The sequence below is a fragment of the Capricornis sumatraensis genome, chromosome 18 (assembly GCF_032405125.1).
Source record: "Capricornis sumatraensis isolate serow.1 chromosome 18, serow.2, whole genome shotgun sequence".
Lineage (NCBI taxonomy): Eukaryota > Metazoa > Chordata > Mammalia > Artiodactyla > Bovidae > Capricornis > Capricornis sumatraensis.
Window position 1 is genome coordinate 64,772,787 of NC_091086.1, and position 22,970 is coordinate 64,795,756.

General features: G+C 44.4%; 1 protein-coding gene across 1 annotated transcript in view; it reads left to right on the top strand.

The window, feature by feature from the left end:
• The window catches only part of ANKH (ANKH inorganic pyrophosphate transport regulator), a 165,085-nt gene that overhangs the window by 95,499 nt on the left and 46,616 nt on the right, over nucleotides 1-22,970 (top strand). Inside the window, exons 3-4 of the mRNA XM_068990585.1 lie at nucleotides 13,998-14,116; nucleotides 18,034-18,117. Coding sequence (XP_068846686.1) covers nucleotides 13,998-14,116; nucleotides 18,034-18,117 — 203 coding nt within the window. The remainder of the gene's footprint in view (nucleotides 1-13,997; nucleotides 14,117-18,033; nucleotides 18,118-22,970) is intronic.

Sequence of the window (22,970 nt, forward strand, 5' to 3'; positions counted from 1 at the left end):
AAAGGAAACTTCAGCAACAAGAATTCATCTGGGCCGTTTTCATAGATGGCACAGTAGCTCAGTCAGTAAAGAATCTGCCTGCAGTGCAGGAGGCCCGGGTTCGAGCCCTGGGTCAGAAGGATCCCGTGGAGAAGAAATGGCAACCCACTGCAGTATTCTTGCCTGGGAAGTCCCATGGGCAGAGGAGCCTGGTGGGCTCCAGTCCACGGGGTTGCAAGAGTCGGACACGGTTTAATGACTAAGCTACCACCACCACCATGTGTAAAATGACATACATGAAATGAGCGGGTCTAAATAAGTTTTTGCCTAAAAAAGGAAGACAAATTAGTTCCTTTTTATAAAAGTCCTTCCAAATAAACCCAACATTTCCTGTTTTATGAAGGAATGAGAGTTTGGGACTCACAGCTAATTACTAGCTGTCTGTAATTAAGGAAAACTTGAGTTTTCTGTGTTATTGACACTGTTGGGAGGAACAATTTGGTCACTGAAATAAAAATTGAAGTCATTTTCTAATTTAAATCCAAGTTTTTCAACTTTAAGACGGAATCCTAAAATCTTAAATTTGAACCAAAAAGGTTCTACTTCCAGATATTTAACAATTGTTTTTATCACTGTTGATATTTTTACAATTACTATATAGCATTCCCCCCCTCCCCCAAAACAAATGCTTTCCACAGTCACTACAGAAGCACATATCAATTTCTTTTTTTTTTTTTAAAAATCTTTAATTCTTACATGTGTTCCCAAACATGAACCCCCCTCCCACCTCCCTCCCCATAACATCTCTGTGGGTCATCCCCATGCACCAGCCCCATCATGTAAGAATTGAATCGCCAGTCTATGTCTGACACAGGATACAGCATGCTTGGGGCTGGTGCACATATCAATTTCTTTCAAACATTTACAACTCAAAATTTAATGATTTTTCCACCTGTAGTATATTGGCCTCATTTCAATTTTCTGTCTAAGGGTTTAATTCTTCTCTTGCCTTGTCTGCTGCCTCAGGCATATTTGCTCATCTTCTTGTCTCCTGTTTTTGTTTTTGTTTTTTAAGTCTCCTGTAAGCCTTTCTGGGGCTTCCCTGATGGCTCAGGAGTAAAGAATCGCCTGCAATGCAGGAGACACAGGAGATGTGGGTTCAATCCCTGGATGGGGAAGATCCCCTGGAGGAGAGCATGGCAGCCCACTCCAGTATTCTTGGCAGGTAGATCCCATGGACAGAGGAGCCTGGCAGCGTACTGTCCATGGGGTTGCAAAGAGTTGGACACAATTGAAGTGACTGGGCACTCAAGCTTTACTGTCCTCAGATCTTGCCAATGGTTTCCAAGAAGCTTGACCACAGGCTCCAGATAGGATGTTGATCTCTTTGCTACCTTTTCCAACATAATTTTCTAATCATCAATAAACATCCACCCATTTAGTTTCTACATTACAATGTGTCGCCTACACTAGACACTAAAACCCATTTATCACATCTTAGTCATGCTAAAAACAGCTACTTATGTCTCTACTTGAACAGTTAGTTCTTGGATATCTATGCTTAGGACAAGGAAAGAGTGATAGATAAAACAGAAAAGCAAATACTCCAGATATATTTGACCTGAGAACCCATCATCTGCTCTCAGGCAGTCTTCTAATTGTATTTGCTTGGCCTGAGAGTGAAATGAGTATGTATTTAGCTCAGTCAGTAAAGACTCTGCCTGCAATGCAGGAGACCCAGGTTCAGTCCCTGGGTCGGGAGGATCCCCTGGAGAAGGAAATGGCAACCCACTCCAGTATTCTTGCCTGGAAAATCCCATGGACAGACGAGCCTGGCGGGCTACAGTCCATGAGTCGCAAGAGTCGGACACGACTGAGCAACTAAACCACCAGCACCACCATTCCTTACAGGAGCAGCTCCTCAGTAAGGGTTAGAGTCAGTACAAGAAGCAAGGTGTTACCAGTTCACCAGCTTAACTCCCAGAGTGAGAAACCAGAGTGATCTAGGCTAGAAACCTAGTTTCTTTATATTCCTTTATTTCAGGCGAAACCAGTCTTATTGCCTCAAACGTTCCTTTTTAGGTGCTATTTCCCTATCTCCTTAATGGATTTATTTCTTTTATCAAGACCTTCTAACTTTTCCATAGCATTTGTGTAAGGACATTTGAGAGCAGAGGGGAGGAAGAGACTCTTTCTCTTAGAGGTGTGCTCCGAAAAACTCAGGAGGCGGGTCATCTTCTGTTGTTCTTCAGCCACTAAGTCGTGTCCCACTCTGTGCAACCCCATGGACTGTAGCACACCAGGCTTCCCTGTCCTTCACTATCCCCCAGAGTTTGCTCTAACTCATTTCTGTTGAATTGGTGATGCCATCCAACCATCTCATCCTCTGTTGCCTGCTTCTCCTCCTGCCCTCAATCTTTCCCAGCATCAAGAGCTTTTCCAGTGAATCAGCTCTTCGCATCAGGGAGCCAAAGGACCGGAGCTCCAGCTTCAGTATCAGTCCTTCCAATGAGTATTCAGGCTTCATTGGTTTGATCTCCTTGCAGTCCAAGGGACTCGGTCATCTTCTAACTGGCTCTGAAAGCATGAGTTGTATTTCAGCACATGCAGTGTTCAGTTGCTTCAGTTGTGTCCGACTCTTTGCGACCCTGTGGATGTAGCCCACCACGTTCCTGTCCTTGGGATTCTCCAGGCAAGAATACTAGTGTGGGTTATTACCATGCCCTCCTCCAGGAATCAAACCTGCGTCTCTTACGTCTCCTGGGTTGGCACGCAGGATCTTTACCACTACTGACATGTGCGGATCACACGCCCCTTTCTAATTTTCCCTTATCTTTGATACAAGATGGACTGGTGAGTTTGACCCAAGGCTCTAAATGACTCTTTTGCCTCGCTGCACAAGATTACAAATGGTGACTCTTCTTATCTGTTATGTTTCCTTAATTCCATCCAACCTCAGGCTGTGGCTTTACCACCACCACCCTGTTGGGCGGGTTTTTTTTGTTTTTTTGTTTTTTCAGTTTAATGGCCGACTCCTTGATTTCTTTTTGCTTTGTTTCCTAATTTACCTGTTTCTTCATTTTATTCTTTACCATTGTAGTTACTTTTCCCAGCAAGATGTCATCTGTAGTTTTAATGAATATACTTCTTTATTCAAACACATTTATAGATAAAATTCAACCACTTTCCCTTATGATATTATTAGCATTCTTGTTAATTCTAAGGAGACACACCACTAGTATTAGTAGAGCTAATCTTCCTGCTTTTAACTTGAGGGGCTTTGACTAAAGGAGAGTGAGAATAAGAATTGCCCTTTGTTTAACTCACGTTTAATATAACCCAATCCCTGTCCGTCCTATCAGTGGTCCAACAAATTGCTTACTGAGCAAATAGTATGTGCATGTCGTTCAGGTCCTGCTAATGATAAGCTGGATGCAGAAGTGAGAGAAATACAAAACAGATGGTGGCCAGATACGCCCTTCTTCTCAAGGAGAAGTAGTTAATGGGAAAGTGTGCCTGTTCAGCTTGGATTTCTAGAAGCAAAAGCTATTTTCAGCCTGTGAAAACGTTTATGATACTGTAATATGTAGCATTTATTTTTCTCTTTCTGACTTAAACTTCACTCTGTATGACAGTCTCTGAAGCTATCCACATTCTCAGCAAATAGCACAATTCCGTCCTTTTTATGGCTGAGTGATACCCCCTTGTGTATGTACCACGTCATCTCATTCTTTCGTCTGTTGGTGGGCATTTAGTTTGCTTCCATGTCCTGCCTATTGTAAACAGTGCCGCAGTGAACATTGGGATGCATGTGTCTTTCTAAATTATAGTTTTTCCCAGGTATTTGCCCAGGAGTGGGATTGCTGGATCATTTGGGAAATTGGGATTGACATATATATGTATGGGGCTTCCCTGGTGGCTCAGAGGGTAAAGCGTCTGTCTGCAATGCAGGAGACCTGGCTCAGGAGGATCCCCTGGAGAAGGAAATGGCAACCCACTCCAATTCTCTTCCCTGGAAAATCCCATGGACAGAGAAGCTTGGTAGACTACAGTCCATGGGATCACAAAGAGTCAGACATGACTGAGCGACTTCACTTTATATATGTATATGTATACATACATACTACTATATACATATACATATATACTACTATGTATAAAATAGATGACTGATGAGAAGCTATGGTGAAATAAATATCTTTAGAAAGAAAAGTGAGATGGTAGAAGTAAACCAGAGTCAAAGTTGGAGGAGTCAAAATTGGATTTGAGCGAGCCCAGTGACAGTGGAGAAGGCAAGAGAAGGGGCTGTTGGGTGGGGCGGGGGGAAGATGTGGGAGGCACACAGCCACCACACATTTATAAATCAGGGACAATAAAGCAGGAAAAAGAGTTCAGTATTGAATGTCACAAGTACCAGGAGGATGTCTGATGCTCGGGTTGGGGCAGGTAACCTAGCACAGGAGATGTGCAGCCTGAGACTATGGAAGAGCCCGTTAGACAACACAGATGGCAAAGCGGGAGGAAGAGAGAAAGGGAAGGAGAGCAGGCAAGGGCCAAGCAGAAAGAGGACCAGCAGAGAGGGCATTAGGCACTTAGCCCTACAGCTGTTCCTGGGTCCCTTGGAGAGCCTTTGATACCAGTGGACATTTTTTTTGTTACATCTCAGTGACAACTATATAAAATAAAGCAGATTTATCCTAATGTTCATATCAGTTCAACTCAGTCACTCAGTTGTGTCCAACTCTTTCGACCCAATTGACTGCTGCACACCAGGCTTCCCTGTCCTTCACCATCTCCCAGAGCTTGCTCAAATTCATGTCCATCAAGTCAGTGATGCCATCCAACCATCTCATCCTCTGTTGTCCCCTTCTCCTCTGCCCTCAATCTTTCCCAGCATCAGGGTCTTTTCCAATGAGTCAGCTCTTTGCATCAGGTGGCCAAAGTATTAGAGTTTCAGCTTCAGCATCAGTGCTACCAATGAACACCCAGGACTGATCTCCTTTAGGATGGACTGGTTGGATCTCCTTGCAGTCCAAGGGACTCTCAGGAATCTTCTCCAACACCACAGTTCAAAAGCATCAATTCTTCGGCACTCAGCCTTCACAGTCCAACTCTCACATCCATACATGACTACTGGAAAAACCAAAACTTTGACTAGACAGACCTTTGTTGGCAAAGTAATGTATCTACTTTTTAATGTGCTGTCTAAGTTGGTCATAGCCTTCTTCCAAGGAGCAAGCGTCTTTTAATTTCACGGCTACAGTCACTATCTGCAGTGATTTTGGACCCCAAAAAATAGTCTTTCACTGTTTCCATTGTTTCCCCATCTATTTGCCATGAAGTGATAGGACCAGATGCCATGATCTTAGTCTTCTGAATGTTGAGCTTTAAGCCAACTTTTTCACTCTCCTTTTTCACTTTCATCAAAAAGCTCTTTAGTTCCTCTTCACTTTCTGCCATAAGGGTGATGTCATCTGCATATCCGAGGTTATTGATATTTCTCCCAGCAGTCTTGATTCCAGCTTGTGTTTCATCCAGCTCAGCGTTTCCCATGATGTACTGTGCATATAAGTTAAATAAGCAGGGTGACAATATACAGCCTTGTTGTACTCCTTTCCCAATTTGGAACCAGTCTGTTGTTCCATGTCCAGTTCTAACTATTGCTTCTAGACCTGCATACAGATTTCTCAGGAGGCAGGTCAGGTGATCTGGTATTCCTGTCTCTTTAAGAATTTTCCACAGTTTGTTGTGATCCACACAGTCAAAGGCTTTGGCATAGTCAATAAAACAGAAGTAGATATTTCTCTGAAACTCTCTTTCTTTCTCGATGATCCAACAGATGTTCATATAAGTATGTTTAATACAAGGCAGATCTGTATGTTCTGCTTACTGCTTTATAACCTTATGGTCACTAAAATTTTTATTGCTTAGAAAAGTTGAATATATTTTGTCATTCTGCATAGTCTCTTGGTTATAAACTAATGCCTTAGCTAAGTACTCTGAGATTTTTTCTTTCCAAAGATTGTGTATTTCCCATTGGAGAAATCATAGTTCCCAGAATGATCTCTTAGAGTTTTTTTCCCCCAATTTGGATGAACTTTGACATTTCAAACTTTTCAGTATCTACTAGTCATCTACCAGTTCCTGCAGGATATTCTTACTTGGAAGAGATTTCAAATGTGAGCATCTCCAGCGTTGAGCAACCCAGTTTCAGATGTCTCTCCTTTCCTTCACTTACCTGGTATTATACCTGGACATCCACTGGAGGGTTACAGTAAGATGTTATAGACTTAGGTCAGAGAGGACCCAAAACTCCTTTGTAGGGTCATCCTTTGTAGGGTTTTTGTGTTTGTCCCAGTAAAAGAGAGATCTTTCACTAGGTCCTTTTTATTACATTTGCTTATTACATTTTAAATAAGGTTTTTTCCCTTGTGTGTTTCATATTCATTTTCTCTGATTTCTTATTCTTTTTGGACCCAGCTGGTAAGCCAAATCTTTTCCCATCCTTGAGAGTTTTGCACATGGTTGTGGCTTTTCCCTGACATGACTGGGGTGATTCTCACTGACCAGACAGGCACTTCCCCAGGAATTTGTGGGGGAGATGCTGAGGAAAAGATGGTTCCAGAAAATTTCCTGCCCCAAACCTTACACAATTAGTCAGGGGAGTAGACACTTGGAACTTGTTGAACTGACAGACTTGAAATCGAGAAATCCACTGACCGAAAAGTTGATGTCTAGTCTGTGTACACCTGTGGCCTGGCTCAAGACACCCAAATTGCAGGAGCCTTGAAAGTATTCCTGGCTTTTTGTTCTTGTCATCTGTTGGGCAGCTGCCAGTAAGTGTCCCTTTTAAACTAAATTATGGGCTTCTCTGGTGTCTCAGACTGTAAAGAATCCACCTGCCATGCAGGAGACCCATGTTCAGTCCCTGGGTCGGGAAGATCCCCTGGAGAAAGAAATGGCAACTCAATCCAGTATTCTTGCCTAGAGAATTCCATGGACAGAGGAGCCTGGCAATCTACAGCCCATGGGGGTCCCAAAGAGTTGGATGCAATTGAGCGACTAAATTGTAGCCGCTACTCTAGTCATGAACTCATCTATGAGACCCCATTTTATAAAAATGCAAGTCATGAGATTTGCCAGCCCCACCCAGACCTTAATTTAACCCAGGGGTTAGGTATTTTCCTGTTTCTCCCTGTTTATCTATAAAAGAAAGGAAAATTTGCCAACCTTGTGCTCAGTTTCATTGGGTCCAAGTCAACTTCACATGCATCGAAATTATAGTATGGCCTGGCCTCCTAATTCACACAGAGGTAGAAACCACTGCTGTGGATTTGTTTATTTCTTTCCACACTTATTCCTTCCAGTGATCTGCAAGGCCTCTTCCATGCCACAGAGGAGTCCAGGCAATCTGCAGAGCTCAGAGGAACAAAACTTGTATAGTCTCCTGTGCTTCTACAGTTTTTCAAGAGATCTGTTTGTCCTTGTTCCCTTGTCAATAAAGCTGTCCATTATTCATGGATTATAAAACAATCCTGTAAAGAGTAAATTGGGACAACTGGATATCATTTAAACCAGCAAGGGCACTAGGGATGGACAGGCAGGTCTGTACAGTCTCAGGATTTATTGCCATGTGGCAATCACCTCCGTACTCACTAACTCACAAGACAAGCTTTCATTCTTGCTCACTAGATCATAGGTCAGTGGGGCGGCTGTTTTGCACTTGGCCATGTTTATGCCTCTGTGGTCAGCTGAATCCAAAGGAGACTCTGCTGGTCTTGGTGGGCTCACCAGGTTCTGTCAGGTGGCAGTAGGCTGGTCCAGATGGCTCTGTGGACCGCTGAGCTCTGTTCCACATCGCCTCTCATCCTCCTCCACCAGCCTGAGCTTGCTTAAACAGCTGTGCCAATACCTCCAGTGATGGATAGAGACACACAGGGTCTCTTGGGCCAAGAATCAGATGTGGCTCAACTTCACTGCCACTGCACACTCACGCCCAGGACAAGTCACAGGCCAGCCCAGGTTCCAGGAGTAGGGAAACTGACTCCAGCTTTTGACAGGAGGAACTACAAAATCACATGCAGGGTAGGGACGTAAGGAGGAGAGGAGAGTTGAGGACACTATCCATCAGCCTACTCCACTCACTTCTTGGTGGGATTATGGATTCATGCATTTATTCCATCCATAGATACTGAACACCTGCTATGTGGAAAATATTGGCCTACATCCTGGGATTTCAGACATAAGGCTTGTTCTCTAGGAAGAAGCAGAAATCATGCAATAAATTATTACGTTACCCACTCAATCAAGTCTTTTTTTATTGAGGTATTATGGCTAAGCTAGAAAATAATCCACCTGGACTGTGGGAGACCTGGGTTTCATCCTTGGGTTGGGAAGATCCCCTAGAGAAGGGAAAGGCTATTCACTCCAGTATTCTGGCCTGGAGAATTCCATGGGCTGTATAGTCCGTGGAGTCACAGAGTCGGACATAACTGAGTGACTTTCACCTCACTTCATTAGTTTCAAGTGTACAGGAAAGTGAATGCTGTACATATATATTGTTTTTCAGACTCTTTTCCAGTATAGGTTATTATAAGATATTGAGTATAGTTCCCTATACTATAATATATATTATATGTTATCATTTGTATTATGTGCTATAATATGTAGCATATATATAATGTATATAATTATGACCCCGATGCTGGGAAAGATTGAAGGCAAGAGGAGAAGGGGACAACAGAAGATGAGACGGTTGGGTGGCATCACCAACTCAATGGACATGAGTTTGAGCAAACTTTGGGGGATGGTGAAGGACAGGGAAGGCTGGTGTGCTGCAGTCCATAGGGTTGCAAAGAGTCAGACACAGCTTAGCAACTGAACAACAGCAACAAGGATTCCCAGATTTGCGTCTCGGAAATGCACATATTAACCTTTCCCTAAAATGGGAGGAAGGCTTTTTCGTCAACTCCCATTAGAAAATTTTAGGTAATGAGACTTGTTTTGATTAATACCAATATTTCATGGCATTTTGCAACAAGCACTGGTTACTCTGGATGAACAAGTTTGAGAACCACTGATTCTGGCAGGGTCCACCACTCCAGTGGGCTGAGGTAGGAGGAGCTAGGGATTTGAATGACAGCCCCTCCTGTTTCCTGTTTCTGCAACTCAAATACCTGTAAATAGGTCAAGTCCATGTCCTTTTGCTGCAGCCAGGCCATGAAATCCATGTACATCTATTCAAAAGCCTCGCTTAATTTCTCTTTCTAATGTTCTACTTTTCATAAGGAGTATAGACTATTTCAGAACAGTCTTAGTAAGGCCGTTTATAAAAGTTGAAGGTTACTAAATGTCATGAAGGCAGCTAGCCTGGTAATTATAGACTCGATGCAAAGCACTTTAAACAAATTACCCCTAGCCTCCAGCTCCAGCCAGAAACAGCTCTGGGACACAGAGGGGAGGGTGAGGGGATATTAGGTGAAAAACAGCTGCTGGAATTGAACATTCCCAACTCCCAGGGTGGAAACTACCCTTGTAGTTATAATCAGACTTCTTCTACCACATAGGGGAGGAGTAAAAGGAAGGAAGAAAAACAGGAAGAAAATCTTCTTTCCATGGCCTCCAGAATTTTCCTCTAGTAGCTAAAAGAGGACAGGAAGTAAAAAGAAGCAAAAGCATCCTCAGGCCCATTGGTCTCAAAGTACCCTGGCATCTGGGGAGCCCGGAGCTGCAGTCTGAACAAAACGAGGAGGCGGGGGACATCCTGGCAGAATCAGAGCTTTGGCTGAGCTCAGCACCCAGCAGTCCTACAGACCCTCTTCAGCTTTGAATGTTTGCTCTTCATTGCTCTGTGTAAAGGCACTGTTTTAATGTTTTAGTTCAAATATTCTAATAAATCGGTATACTTAGGTATGGGCTTCCCAGGCAGCTCAGATGGTAAAGAATCTGCCTGCCATGCAGGAGACCTGGGTTCGATCCCTGGGTCGGGAAGATGTCATGGGAGAAGGAAACAGCAACTCACTCCAGTATTCTTGCCTGGGAAATCCCACAGATACAGGAGCCTGGCGGTCGACAGACTATGGGGTCGCAAAAGAGTCGGACATGAATTAGCAACTAAACAGCAACAGTGGCAATACTTAGGTATATTCATAGAGGTAGAGAAACTGACATACTGACCCCTATACGCTCAGGAGATCCAACCAGTCCATTCTGAAGGAGATCGACCCTGGGATTTCTTTGGAAGGAATGATGCTAAAGCTGAAGCTCCAGTACTTTGTCCACCTCATGTGAAGAGTTGACTCATTGGAAAAGACTCTGATGCTGGGAGGGATTGGGGGCAGGAGGAGAAGGGGACAACAGAGGATGAGATGGCTGGATGGCATCACGGACTCGATGGACATGAGTCTGAGTGAACTCCGGGAGATGGTGATGAACAGGGAGGCCTGGCGTGCTGCGATTCATGGGGTCGCAAAGAGTCAGACACAACTGAGCGACTGAACTGAACTGAACTGAACTGAACTATACACTCAGACCACATGAGCCAGCTGCACGCCCTGCTCGCAGCTTCTCAAACTCACACAACCTTTCTTTTCTGGCTGCTATCCTAGAGTCTCATGGGAAAAGAATTCTCTCTAGAAGCCACCTGTATGAGTTTGCTAGATCTATCCTAGCAAAGCACCACAAACGGCAGAAGTGCGTAGTCTCACAGTCTGGAGGCTGGAAGATCGAGGCGGTGGTGGTGAGGTTGGTTCCTGTGAAGGCCATGACCGAGAACCTGTCCCAGGCCCCTCTCCGGCTTCTGGGGTTCTGTGATATGTAGTGTCCTTTGGCTTGAGAAGGCATGCCCCTGATCCTCCCTTGATGGTCTCATGAGGTTGTCCTGTTGCACATTTCTATAGGTCTCCAAATTCCCCGTTTAGAAGGGTACCAGTTGCCTTGGCTTGGAAGCCCACTGTCCTCCAGTGTCACCCTGCACGTGTGTGCTTGGTCACTCAATCATGTCCAGCTCTTCAATCCCATGGACTGTATCCCATGAGGCTCCTCTGTCCATGGGATTTTCCAGAGCAGAATACTGGAGTGGGTTGCCATTTCCTTTTCCAGGGGATCTTCCCCACCCAGGGATTGAACCGAGTCTCCTGCATAAAGGCGAATTCTTTACCACCAGGAAGCCCCAGGGTCCCCCGACCTTCACTAATTATACCTGCAATGATCCTGATCCCAAATAAGGTCACCTTCTGAGGTCCTAAGGGCTAGGAGTCAACAAATGAATTGTGAGGGGACAGAGGTCAGCCCACACATCCCCCTCTGAATCTCAGCCTTTCTCCAGTCAAGTCCGCTCAGCTGGCATCTATATCAGCTCTAGCCTTTGCCAGGGAACTTTAGTTCCTGAGCTATTCATAGCCAGCCCTGGGCTCCTGCACTTGGCATGGCTCTGTCTGCCCAGCGTGGCTGCCCTTCCCATTGGCAGCTGCCTCTGCCAGGAGGGGCAAGGGGGCAGGATCAGGACATCTCTCTGGGGATCTCCACACAATGAACTTGACCGACAATGAAAAGCATGTCCAGATCAACAGCGGCCATGATTTCCAAGTCTCAGCACTCACAGTAAGCTGTGCGTGTGGCTCAGTAACATCTGCATCCCAGCTTCGGGTTTCAGCGGCTCATCTCAGATCTGAATGCACTTCTCACCTTGCTGCAAAGTGGGGCTGGAGGACTCCCTCCCTGCCTCAAAGGGTCAGGTCACCTTCTGATCCAAGCAGGACATCACAGCTGCCCCCCCTGGTCCCTGGCCATAACTAATCCCTCTTCTCCCTTCTTTGCTCTTTCTGCCAAGTGCCAGCCTCCCTCCTGGGTTTCCCTTCCTGTTGCCTCAGTGGCTCTGCTGGCCCCACCAGCTCCACACCTGACACCTGGGCTCACCTGGCGGTTCGCCTTTTGATTTCCACCTCTGCTCGTCCTGAGAGGATTCAGATCTCCCCTCCTGCATCTGCCTCCCTCACCAGCCCTGTTTTCTGTCTGACTCAGCCATCTATTCCCCTGCCTCTTGAAATCACTTACTCATACGTCACTCCCACTGGGATTCCCATTTGTGCATTTAAATATCTTTGTTTTCATCCTGAAGAGCATGCTTAATTCAACGTTCTCATAATTCCAGGCACATCCCAACAAAAGATGGAGGATTGTTTCTTTTTACCAGTTAATATGGTAATAAACCCACAAAGAGTCAGAAACAGTTTAGCGACTGAACAACGACAATAACAAATGGTAACAAACCATCCCCCCACACTTTAAAATGGAGGAAGGGATTCTGATTGTTTCACAAAAAAGTAAGAGGGACATTTGACCTCCTTTCTGATTTCAAAGCAGCTTCTGCGCTTCTCAAGTACATAAATATTCATATTAGTGAAAGAGTGAACACAGCAGGAACACTACTATTAGAGCACTATGTAAAACCCTATGAAAACACAAAGATTATTGTTTTCCTGCATGGTCTAAACTTTGTATCAGTGAGGTAGGAAATAGTCAATATTTTATTTAACCTTTACTAAAATGTCAGGGGGCTTCCCTGGTGGCTCAGACGGTAGAGAATCTGCCTGTGATGCACGAGACCCAGGTTCAGTCTCTGGGTTGGGAGGAGCCCCTGGAGAAGGGAATGGCTACCCACTCCAGCATTCTTCCTCTTTCTAGGTGGCTCAGATGGTAAAGAATCTGCCTACAATGTGGGAGACCCAGGTTCAGTCCCTGGGTTGGGAAGAGCCCCTGGGGAAGGGAATGGCTACCCAGTGCAGCATTCTTGCCTGGAGAATCCCATGGACAGAAAAGCCTGGAGACCCACAGTCCATGGGGTCACAAAGAGTCGTAGACAAATAACATACACACAAACACATACACACACACACACACACATACGCACACACACACAGCAATGTCAGAGTGCTTAGTTCATACATTATGGAATGTTTCTCTTTCTACCTTTCTCGCCCTTTGACACGTACACATTCATTCAGCCTTTGTTGGTTAAAGCCCATTATCTTCTAGTCACACACTGGTCCCAAATCCTCACATTGGAGGGACTTGGAAAGCACAGAGACAGCACTTTTCCACTGGGCAAACTATACCCACAGTTTCCATCCCCCACAATTTTTGCCTTCCTTGGAAAAATGAAACAAAAGGAATTACAAACAGTGACTAGCTACCTTTAAATTTCTACTAAAAAGCCACGTTTTGTTGAATCCCTGTGTTGTACACCTGGAACTAGCATAATATTGTAGATCCATTAAACTTATTAAAGAAAAAAGAAAAGGCATATTAACACATAGGAATTTTCTCTTAGTAAATAATTAAGAATACCAACAGACATGGAGGGCTTCCCTGGTGGCTTAGTGGTAAAGAATCCCCCTGCCAGTGCAGGAGATGCAGGTTTGATCCCTGGAGAAGGAAATGACGACCCACTCCAGTATTCTTGCCTGGGAAATTCCATGAACAGAGGAGTTTGCTGGGCTACAGTCCATGGGGTGGCAAAACAGACACGACTTAGCAACTAAACAACGACTGCATGGGCACTGAGCTTTCAAACTAGCCATCAAGCATTCTTTTATAATATCAAAAGAATGGAAACAACCTAAATATGTAATACTTGGAGACTGAGCAAGTGATACTCAATAAACCAGCAAAAAGGAATTCAGTACAACCAATCAAATATAAAGCATGTTAGGGAAAGATGTTTATGGGTCACGAAAGAGTATGTAGGTAGTATGATGCCATTTTTATGTTAAAACACCCACACACTCCACCACAAAACACCCATAAAACAACTGGATGATTAGCGCCCGGAGTGTCGACTGTGACCCCTTCTGGGCAGAAGGATGGATGAGATTGTAGATGATTTTCATCCTTTTGCTTATCTAGATTTTTCTACCAAATATATATATATATAATCTTTAAAACTGTTTTTAAACTTTTGAGATAAAAAGCTTATGAGGATAACTTTTTCTAAATATTGCCGTGCATTTTTTTTGCAGCATATAGTGACTTAGGCTACTATATCATCAATAAATTGCACCATGTGGATGAGTCGGTGGGGAACAAAACAAGAAGGGCCTTCCTGTATCTCGCTGCCTTCCCTTTTATGGATGCAATGGTGAGTACAGAAGATCGTTGGCATTTTTTTTTAATTATGGTAAAAAAAAATACATAACCTAAAACTTAACATTTTAACCATTTTTATGTGTGCAGTTCAATGGCATGTAGTATAGTCACATTGTTGTGAATCTTCAGAACTCTTTTCATCCTGGGATACTGACTCTATTCCTGTTAAATACTAACTCCCCATCCACCCCTCCCCCAGCCTCTGGCAACCCGGAAATGGAAATAGGTCCACTTACTCCTTGGCAGGAAAGTTATGACCAGCCTAGACAGCATGTTAGAAAGCAGAGACATTACTTTGCCAACAAAGGTCAGTCTTGTCAAGGCTATGGTTTTTTCAGTAGCCATGTATGGATGTGAGAGTTGGACTATAAAGAAAGCTGAGTGCTGAAGAATTGATGCTTTTGAACTGTGGTGTTGGAAAAGACTCTTGAGAGTCCTTTGGACTGCAAGGAGAGCCAACCAGTCTATCCTAAAGGAGATCAGTCCTGAGCGTTCATTAGAAGGACTGATGTTGAAGCTGAAACTCCAATACTTTGGCCACCTGATGCAAAGAGCTGACTCATTGGAAAAGACCCTGATGCTGGGAAGGATTGAGGGCAGGAGGAGAAGGGGACGACAGAGGATGAGATGGTTGCTTGGCATCACTGACTCAATGGACATGAGTTTGAGCAAACTCTGGGAGCTGGTGATGGACAGGGAGGCCTGGCGTGCTGCGGTCCATGGGGTCACGAAGAGTCAAACATGACTGAGCAACTGAACTGAACTGAACTCCCTACAAAATGACCTACACCCTTGAGGCTCTCTTCACGGCCCTCCACACTTTTCTCACTGGAGGAATGTTCATATAACGTGAAATTTCCCATCTGAACCATTGTTAAGTGCAGTTGAGTGGCGCTGGGTGCTTTCACATTGCTCTTCTCCCATCCCCACCGTCCACGCTCAGCTCTCTCCATCGTCCCCGCTGAACACTGACTCCCCACCCTCCCCCAGTCCCTGACAGCCACCACTCTTACTTCTGTGTCTGGGAACTCAACTACTCTCGGTACCTCATGAATAGAATAATACAGTTCTTGTCTTTTGGTCGCTCTTTGGCTTATTTCACTTCACGGAATATCTTCGAGGTTCATGCATGTTGTAGCCTGTGTCAGAATGTCCTTTTCTAAGGCTGAGTAATATTTCTTGTATGTATAAGCTGTATTTTGTTTATCCTTTCATCCATCCATGGGCATCTGGGTTATTTCCACATTTGTCTGCTATGAATACTGCCACTAGGAAGATGAGTGTACAAATATCCCTTTGAGTCCTTACTGTAATTCTTTTGAGTATATACCCATAGGAGGGATTGCTAAATCATATAATAATTCTGCTTTTAAGTTTTTGAGGCTCCATCATACTGATGGAGAAGCTGTACCATTTCACCTCTCCACCAGCTATGCGGAAGGGTTCCAACTGACCACTCACTGACTTTTAACCAGTCCATCTTGTCAGTTTATTTTATGAGAATGGTCTGTATTTGCCACAAGTTCTGGTAGGAGGCAAGAGAGCTCCCTTGAAAATTTGATTCAAATATAAATTCTTTTCTGATATATTCAGGCTCAAGAGATCAGGATAGCTTTCAGATAAACTTACCACTTGTGTGGTATAAGCACCCAAAGCTTTTTACAATAAGACTCACTTGAATATACTGATAGGGCTTGATTACTTTAATAACCAGCTTTGCTAGAGTAGATAAGGATGACTCACTTCCATAGATTAAATTCTTTGTCCTGATACTAAAAAGTTCTCAAATAATGCTTTTTTCCTATTCATCTGTATTGTAGATATAAAAGAGACTTGGCAAAAATATATATATGTATGTATGTGTATATATATATATATATATATACACACATATACATACATCTCCAATAATGGCCAATGGTGGAAAATAAACCCTTTCTTTGGGATCCATTTTAAATTACCCTTGGAAGGAAGCTTTAAAATATGATCATTTGTATGTGGTTATTTCTAGTTTTTAACAATTTTTCATTATGGAAAATTTTAGGCATACATGAAAGTAAACACAAATCATTAGCATGCAGCAAGGCATTTCTTATAAGCAGACAGCCTTTGATTTTACGGTTGTATAGGTTTTGTTTTGCTTTGCTTAACCGCCCCTCTCCTCCAGTTCTGTATACATTAGATGTGTGAGGTGAGTGGACCTCTGTATCAAGGTTAAGGCAGCAGCCCCAAATCCTCGGAGGAAGGAGGCAAGGTACTAATAAAAATGCACGTGGTCCATCCTCTCAAATGTCATCAGAAGTCTCACTGTGCCCACAGCTGGATTATGGGCACAGCCTCACTGAATCTGACGGCTTGCTAGTGGTGTGGGGGAGCCTTAGACACTAAACCCTCAGTTTCCATCGAAGGTTCTGGTTTTCAGTCATCCTGACATCTCTTTAGGCTAAGAATTTGGCCATTGGAACACTTGTGCCTGGATTTCCTTTTTCTTACTTATCACCAGGTGTGTTTACTCTGGTAGCGGACACATACATTCCACCCCTATGCCCCCTGCCTCCAAAAGAAAAAGGCCAAGGATTAGGGGTGTGTGGAAGCAGAGTCCCCACGGGGCCCAGATTGGACTGAGGTGGCACCACAGTGCCCTCAAAGCAGTAAGAGAACTGAATGGGGTGACCGACCCTTTTCACAGCCTAAAAGAGTGAAAACCCAGCTTCCTAGGCAGAGTCTGAGATTCTAATGCCCTTCCTCCTATCTGCGCTGAGACTCTGCTAACACACAGAAGAACTACAATTATCAGGGGACGCAAGACTAAAAGTGGCTCACAGGCTCGTTTGCTGCAGAAGTTCCCAAAACTCAAAACATTTGTGATCAGCACACTTTTCTTCCATGTTTCATCTACCAGGTCCTCCAAAAGACCAGTAGTAAGAGATTACTGATAAAGACCAAAATAATACATATCTTCTCCCCAAACACACACACACATGAACACATGTACACACACACACACACACACACACACACACACACCCTACAGCTTGGCCCTGATGTATTAGTTGGAGAGAATATTTTTGAAGCTTATCATCCAGGTCACTTTCAGTCAATAAAAACAGCCGACCATCCACAGTTTACAATTGTCATCTACACTTTGCGTTTCTTTTCATATTTGGCATCTTGGGACCTGTGAGCTGAGGAGGAAGTAGCAATAGAAGCAGTTACATAGTCTTGACGCAGACTTAGGTTATTCCCTAGGTGTGCTTGTGTTTAGCTCATGTGAAAGGTTATTTCTGTGTCAGTTCAGGTTGACCTTTACTTGTTAGAAAGATGATACTAAAACAGATCCTACTTTGAACTTCAAACCTTCTCCAAACCTGCCATCCTCTAGGCTTTTCGTTGTCTGTGGCCTTTCTAGCACCTTCCTCTTAATTCCCCTCAAAGGCACAAAGTGTCAGATCAGATCCTGTCCAAACTTAAAGAGAAGGAAGTGGTAGAGCCCTGATCAGTCAGTGGGAGCCTGTAATGACTGCAGTAACTCAGAACCAGTTTTGAACCCTCCTCATTGGAACCTGCTTCACAGACCAGAAAGCTGTGCTTTGTGACTCACACTGGCCCCCGTTCCTGGTATTCAGCCAGATTTCCTGCCAGGCCCATGAACCAGGACACTAGTCTCCAGATAATTGGTACCAAACAAATACTATGTGGTCACTGGTTCCTCTTAAAAACCTCACTTGGTCCTGGGTACCAGGTTAAGTTACAATCATTGTATCAATCAAAGATTCATTAAACTTGTGCTACAAAGATTGGGAGGTGGGTGGGTATAATGTCTATTTCAAGAACGCCCAGGAACTCATAAGAACCAGAAGTAACCTAATCCTAAATGTATCTCATGCCCAAATCTCTCCTTCCCGGCAGGCGTGGACCCATGCTGGCATTCTCTTAAAACACAAATACAGTTTCCTGGTCGGATGTGCCTCAATCTCAGACGTCATAGCTCAGGTAAGTGTGGTGTGTGTGTTACAGCTGCTCCTTTCAGGTGATGGACAGAACTGGCCGACGCCTCATTTACGTCCATCCACTCTGCAGTGCATCCCTACTTGATTCAAATCAAACATGGACTTTGATAAATGCTTGTTAAATGAGTGAGCAGATGAACCCTCCCGTGATTACAGTGTGTAGAATCTTGTGAAAAGGGGGGATTGTAGGAATTGAATCTCACTATCAGAGGTTTTGACCTTTATTGTTAAGGCTCTTGCATTCAAAATGACTCTAAAGCCATGGCTAGCATGTGGTCACAGGGTCACTGTGCACCTGATGGGGTGGACACACTGGCCTCTATGTGGCTGAGTCACTCCAGGCTAGGTTTAGAAGAGCGTGCCTAGAAAGTAGTCTTTAATTGTCATTGCCATCTGGGCAATTCAGGCATCTTGCCCCCAACTTAGAATCAGGAAATTGAGTCTGAGAACATTCTACTTCTGTCCAGTTTCCCCAGGGTCTGGCACCAGCCCTGGTTTCCATGCTCCATCCTTTCTTCTTCCATCAAAGATACCATGACAGATTTTTGCAGAAGATATTTAATTGCTATACTCTGTAAGTTAGACTTAGTTCCTACAGTTGGGGATTTGGAGAGTGATCTCTTTATGGAGAAGGAGGTGGACTGATTTCTAAACTTGCTTTCCAATTCTCAATTCCGTGCTAGGAACATGTCCACATGGTTCTTCCTGGTTTTTCCCTGCTGAGCATGCTAGTCTTTCAACCACCTTTTTGAAATAATCTACTATTCAACTGTTAGTACCTCCCTAAAGGCCAAGAATTAAATTTCCAAATTAATTGCATTGACTCCATGGATCACTATTTAAAGTAATTTAAATTGCTTCCTGCTAACATTATGAGTGTGTGTCTTTGTGTGTGTGTGTGTATGAGTGTGTGTGCGTTTTGTAGCACATGCCTGAATACCCCCTAACATCATTCTTTGATGTATCTTTGTTAATTTTCTTATTGAGTTATTGGAGATTTTTTGCTTGGTCTTACTTTTGATTCATCCTCTGAGGGATGATCTGAACTGCCTCGTTCACGCTAATCACTTACTGAAATTAAGGGAAATTAAGGGAACACCTCTCATTTTTAACATGAGCATTGACGCCTGAGTGAGCATCTGTAGATGTGGTATCCTCACAGGCAAAAAGAAAAACACACATCTTTGCCTTAGATAAATAGAGCAAGCATCCAAGAGTAAAAGAAAGAAATCATATCCCTGAAAAATGCTTTCCCAGTATGCCCACAGCCTTTTTCCTTCTTAATTTTAAAACTAGTACTGGCCCCTGCCTGCTGGGAGGGCTCGAAATTTCAGAATAAACCTACCTGGTTACTCGGGGCCAATGGCAGCTGGATTCAGGTGCCATCTGACCTCGGGCTGTTCCAGGTGATATAGTTATTTTGAACCTTGTAGCTCGAGCTCCTGCCATGGTTTGGCTGAGGGAATAAATTCAGTTTTTGCTCTCACTCCCACCCTCCACTTCATTCCTCTCATTACTTGAAAGCATTTGTGAATTACCAGATCTGGTAATTAAAAAATAAATCCCAGGCAAAGTCCTTTTTTAGAAACATTTTTAAAGGTTTTTATTTTTATTTTTTAAATTATGAAAGTATGATAATGCATTTACAGGAGACTTGGAAAATCCAGAACAAAGTTACATGTAGTTTCTCTATATATTACAATTGTTAAGTAGATGAATTAAGATCTTTGGTTGGAGTTTCAATATCAAGCTCTCAAAAAATTAATAAAATGAATATATAGAAAAGTAGAAGAATATGGTAGTTCTGAAAAGCACCATGAACCAATTCAACATAATTAAGATTTGTACACTTTTCACACAGAAGTAGGATACAAATTATATTCAAGTTCCCATAGACTATAAACTAAGAGACATTGGAAATATCCAGGGACATAAAACAAGGTGCAAAAATTTCATGGTCTAAACATGAAAGTCCCTTGAAATACCACCTTGGCATAGATAGGAAGGGAGTGATCACCAATGATAACAGGAAAACAGTTTATAATGCCTTGAGTGTCAGTGCCAGCTCCTGTTTAAAAAGTAATTTTTAGTAAGCTAATTAACTTCATATCATAATACAAAAAAACCTCTTGGTTTGGTTCCAACATGATACAGTTTTCTGTGTCACCATTTTAGTAATAATCACATCTTTTGTATAGATTTCATGATCACCTGGACTTTCTTAGCTTGCTCAGTATTAAATGAAACTTTGTGAAGGGGGGTGTTGTTGGACCTCTAGTTCTTTCCTCTTTCTGCGGCCGTCAGCCCTGGCCTTCTGAAGTCAGCTCAGACCCCAGAGATGGGATCCCAGGATCCCAGTTGAGTACTCTGGCCATACTACTGTAAGGCCCCTCGTCTCCTGCCTCTCTATTGCAGCCTTCTGGCGAGATCCCAGTCCTGAACCACCAATGGTGTGCGGCTCGCACCACTTGCACCCAGGTAGCAAGTGCTCCTGCAGAAAGCTTCACAGTGGGACAAACTGATCTCAGATACATTCACAGTCTCATCACTCACCTCAGCTGACTCTAGGGACCATGTCCGAGGGTCTCCACCCACCTCACTGTCCCCAGCAGATGACCTCACTGCCCACTTCACTGAGGAGCTCAAACTCACATGCCTACTCTCAAACCCCTGCCTCACCTCTGCTGTCCCCATTACAGGAAAGCACATGTCCCTCCTTGGTCCCAGGCCACTTCTTCCTCCAGTGCCTCTTAGCCCGTCCTGTCCCGCTTTCTGGGGAACCTTATTCATTAGTCATCAGTGACTCCTTCTCTCTCCCCTGGATCATTTCTCTTGACATGGAAACATGCTCAAACTTCTGCCATCTTAAAACAACCACAACCCGTGATGGATTCATGTTGACATATAGCAAAACCAATATAATATTGTAAAGTAATTAGCCTCCAATTAAAATAAATACATTTAAATTAAAAAAAAAAACACACAACCACAGCAATAGCAACAAGCTTTTTCTGGCTCCCATGTACCTCTGTAGCTACAATCCTATTTTTTCACAGCCAAACCTTTCAGAAAGGTGGTTTCCACTCAGGGTCTCCATTTCTTCCCTTCTCTTTCCTTCTTTTACCTGCTGCAGACTGACTTCCGCCCCATCAGCTCACCCACACAGTTCTCACTAATGACCTGCTTGCCATTGAATCCAGTGCAGCAGTTCCCATTGACCTCATGGATGTCTCAGTAACTCTTCATTCTGTTGACTGCGCCCTCCTCCATGAAACACCCCTTCCCACTGGCTCTCACACCACCATATCGTGGTTTTTCTTCTACTTCTGACAGCCCAGGTCATCTATTGATGTGTAAATGCTGAAGCTGCTCAAGACCCATCCCTCCTCACTGTGTATTCTATTCATGAATAATCTGATGGTTGCCCTGCATTTATACCATCTGTAACATGACTGATATTCACCAAATAATTGTCTGCAGCCAAGCCCTCTGCTCAGGGCTCTAGGCAAGGCATCTGAATGTCTCTATGATATTTCCACTCAGATCCTTCAAAGGCATCATAAGCCTCCATTCATAATCTTTGTGATCTTGATGACTGCATTTTTGAATGAACCTCTGCCCATGCCATCTGCTCAGAAACCCGGGAGCCACCCTCACAGCACCCCTCTCCATTCCCCTCTGTCTAAAACTCTTAATCCTAGATGCTTCCTTATCAGCCCACTTCTCCCCATCTCTGCTGCTCTGTTCTGAGAGGTCAGCCCTCCCACCTGGATCCTTAGAGATGCTTCCTGTCCCCTGGCCTGCCCCTGTGCTCTGGGTCTCCTCCCTCCTTCCCCACTGGGACCACAGTAATCGATTCTCAGTGACATTCTGACCACCTCACCCCCTCCTCAAACCTGCTTTCAAATTGCCTCCTTGGCATTCTTAAGATAAAAAGCCAGTGTCCTGATCACAGGTTGAGAGGGGCTGAAAACCCACTGGCCCTGCTTCCTCCCCAGCCCAATCACTCTCCTCTGTCCCCTAGCTCTCTGCCCTCCAGCCCCTGGTCCTCCCTTCCAGACCCAATGCAGCCGAACCCCTCCCCCTGGGGGCTTTGCCTGGATCCTTCTGCCTGGAAGGGAATGCCCTGGCCTCTGCTCTCCCCACCCACCACTGGCTCCCGCAATCCGCTGCCAGCCAGCTGCCTGGGCTCTGGGTCTCAGCTCAGATGCACCCCGACGGGGCGACCCCCCTTCACTCCACAGCCTCCTCCCCACTCCCTCTTCCCTTCACTGGCCTTGTCAGGGGTTGACCATGACTCCTGCCTTTCCCGTGAGGTTGTCAGCTCCAGGAGAACAGAGTCTGGGACCACCTTATCCATCACTGAATCCCCAGCCCAGAGCAGGCTCCCCCTGGGAAAATCCTTACTACTGAGCCTGTAGGTTCCGCTGGCAAAATAACCCAATACAGTTTTGATGGCTGTATCAGATTCGAAAATCTTAATTCTGGATTGAAATGCAGAAGGGCCAGCTGTTGTTTTAAACTGATAACTGACCCAACCCACAGTGAAGATGTAAGATGTACAATAAGTGTTGGACCGCATGGCATCAAGCTAATAACAGCACGGGGGAGGCTGACAAAACCATCACTCTGGCCTTGGACTGCTCTGGGCCGAATGTCTCCTGCCGCCTCTGCCCCCCTCTAGCCCACTCTGCTGCTCCTTCTGGTCCTTTCCATACCTCCCCTGCCCTTTTCCTTCACGTCCAGATCTCCTTGCTCGGGTCTGCTCACCTGGCCGTCCTGATGGCGCCACCAGGAGCCTTCCTGCACTTGGCAGAGGAGGGGTTCATCTTCACA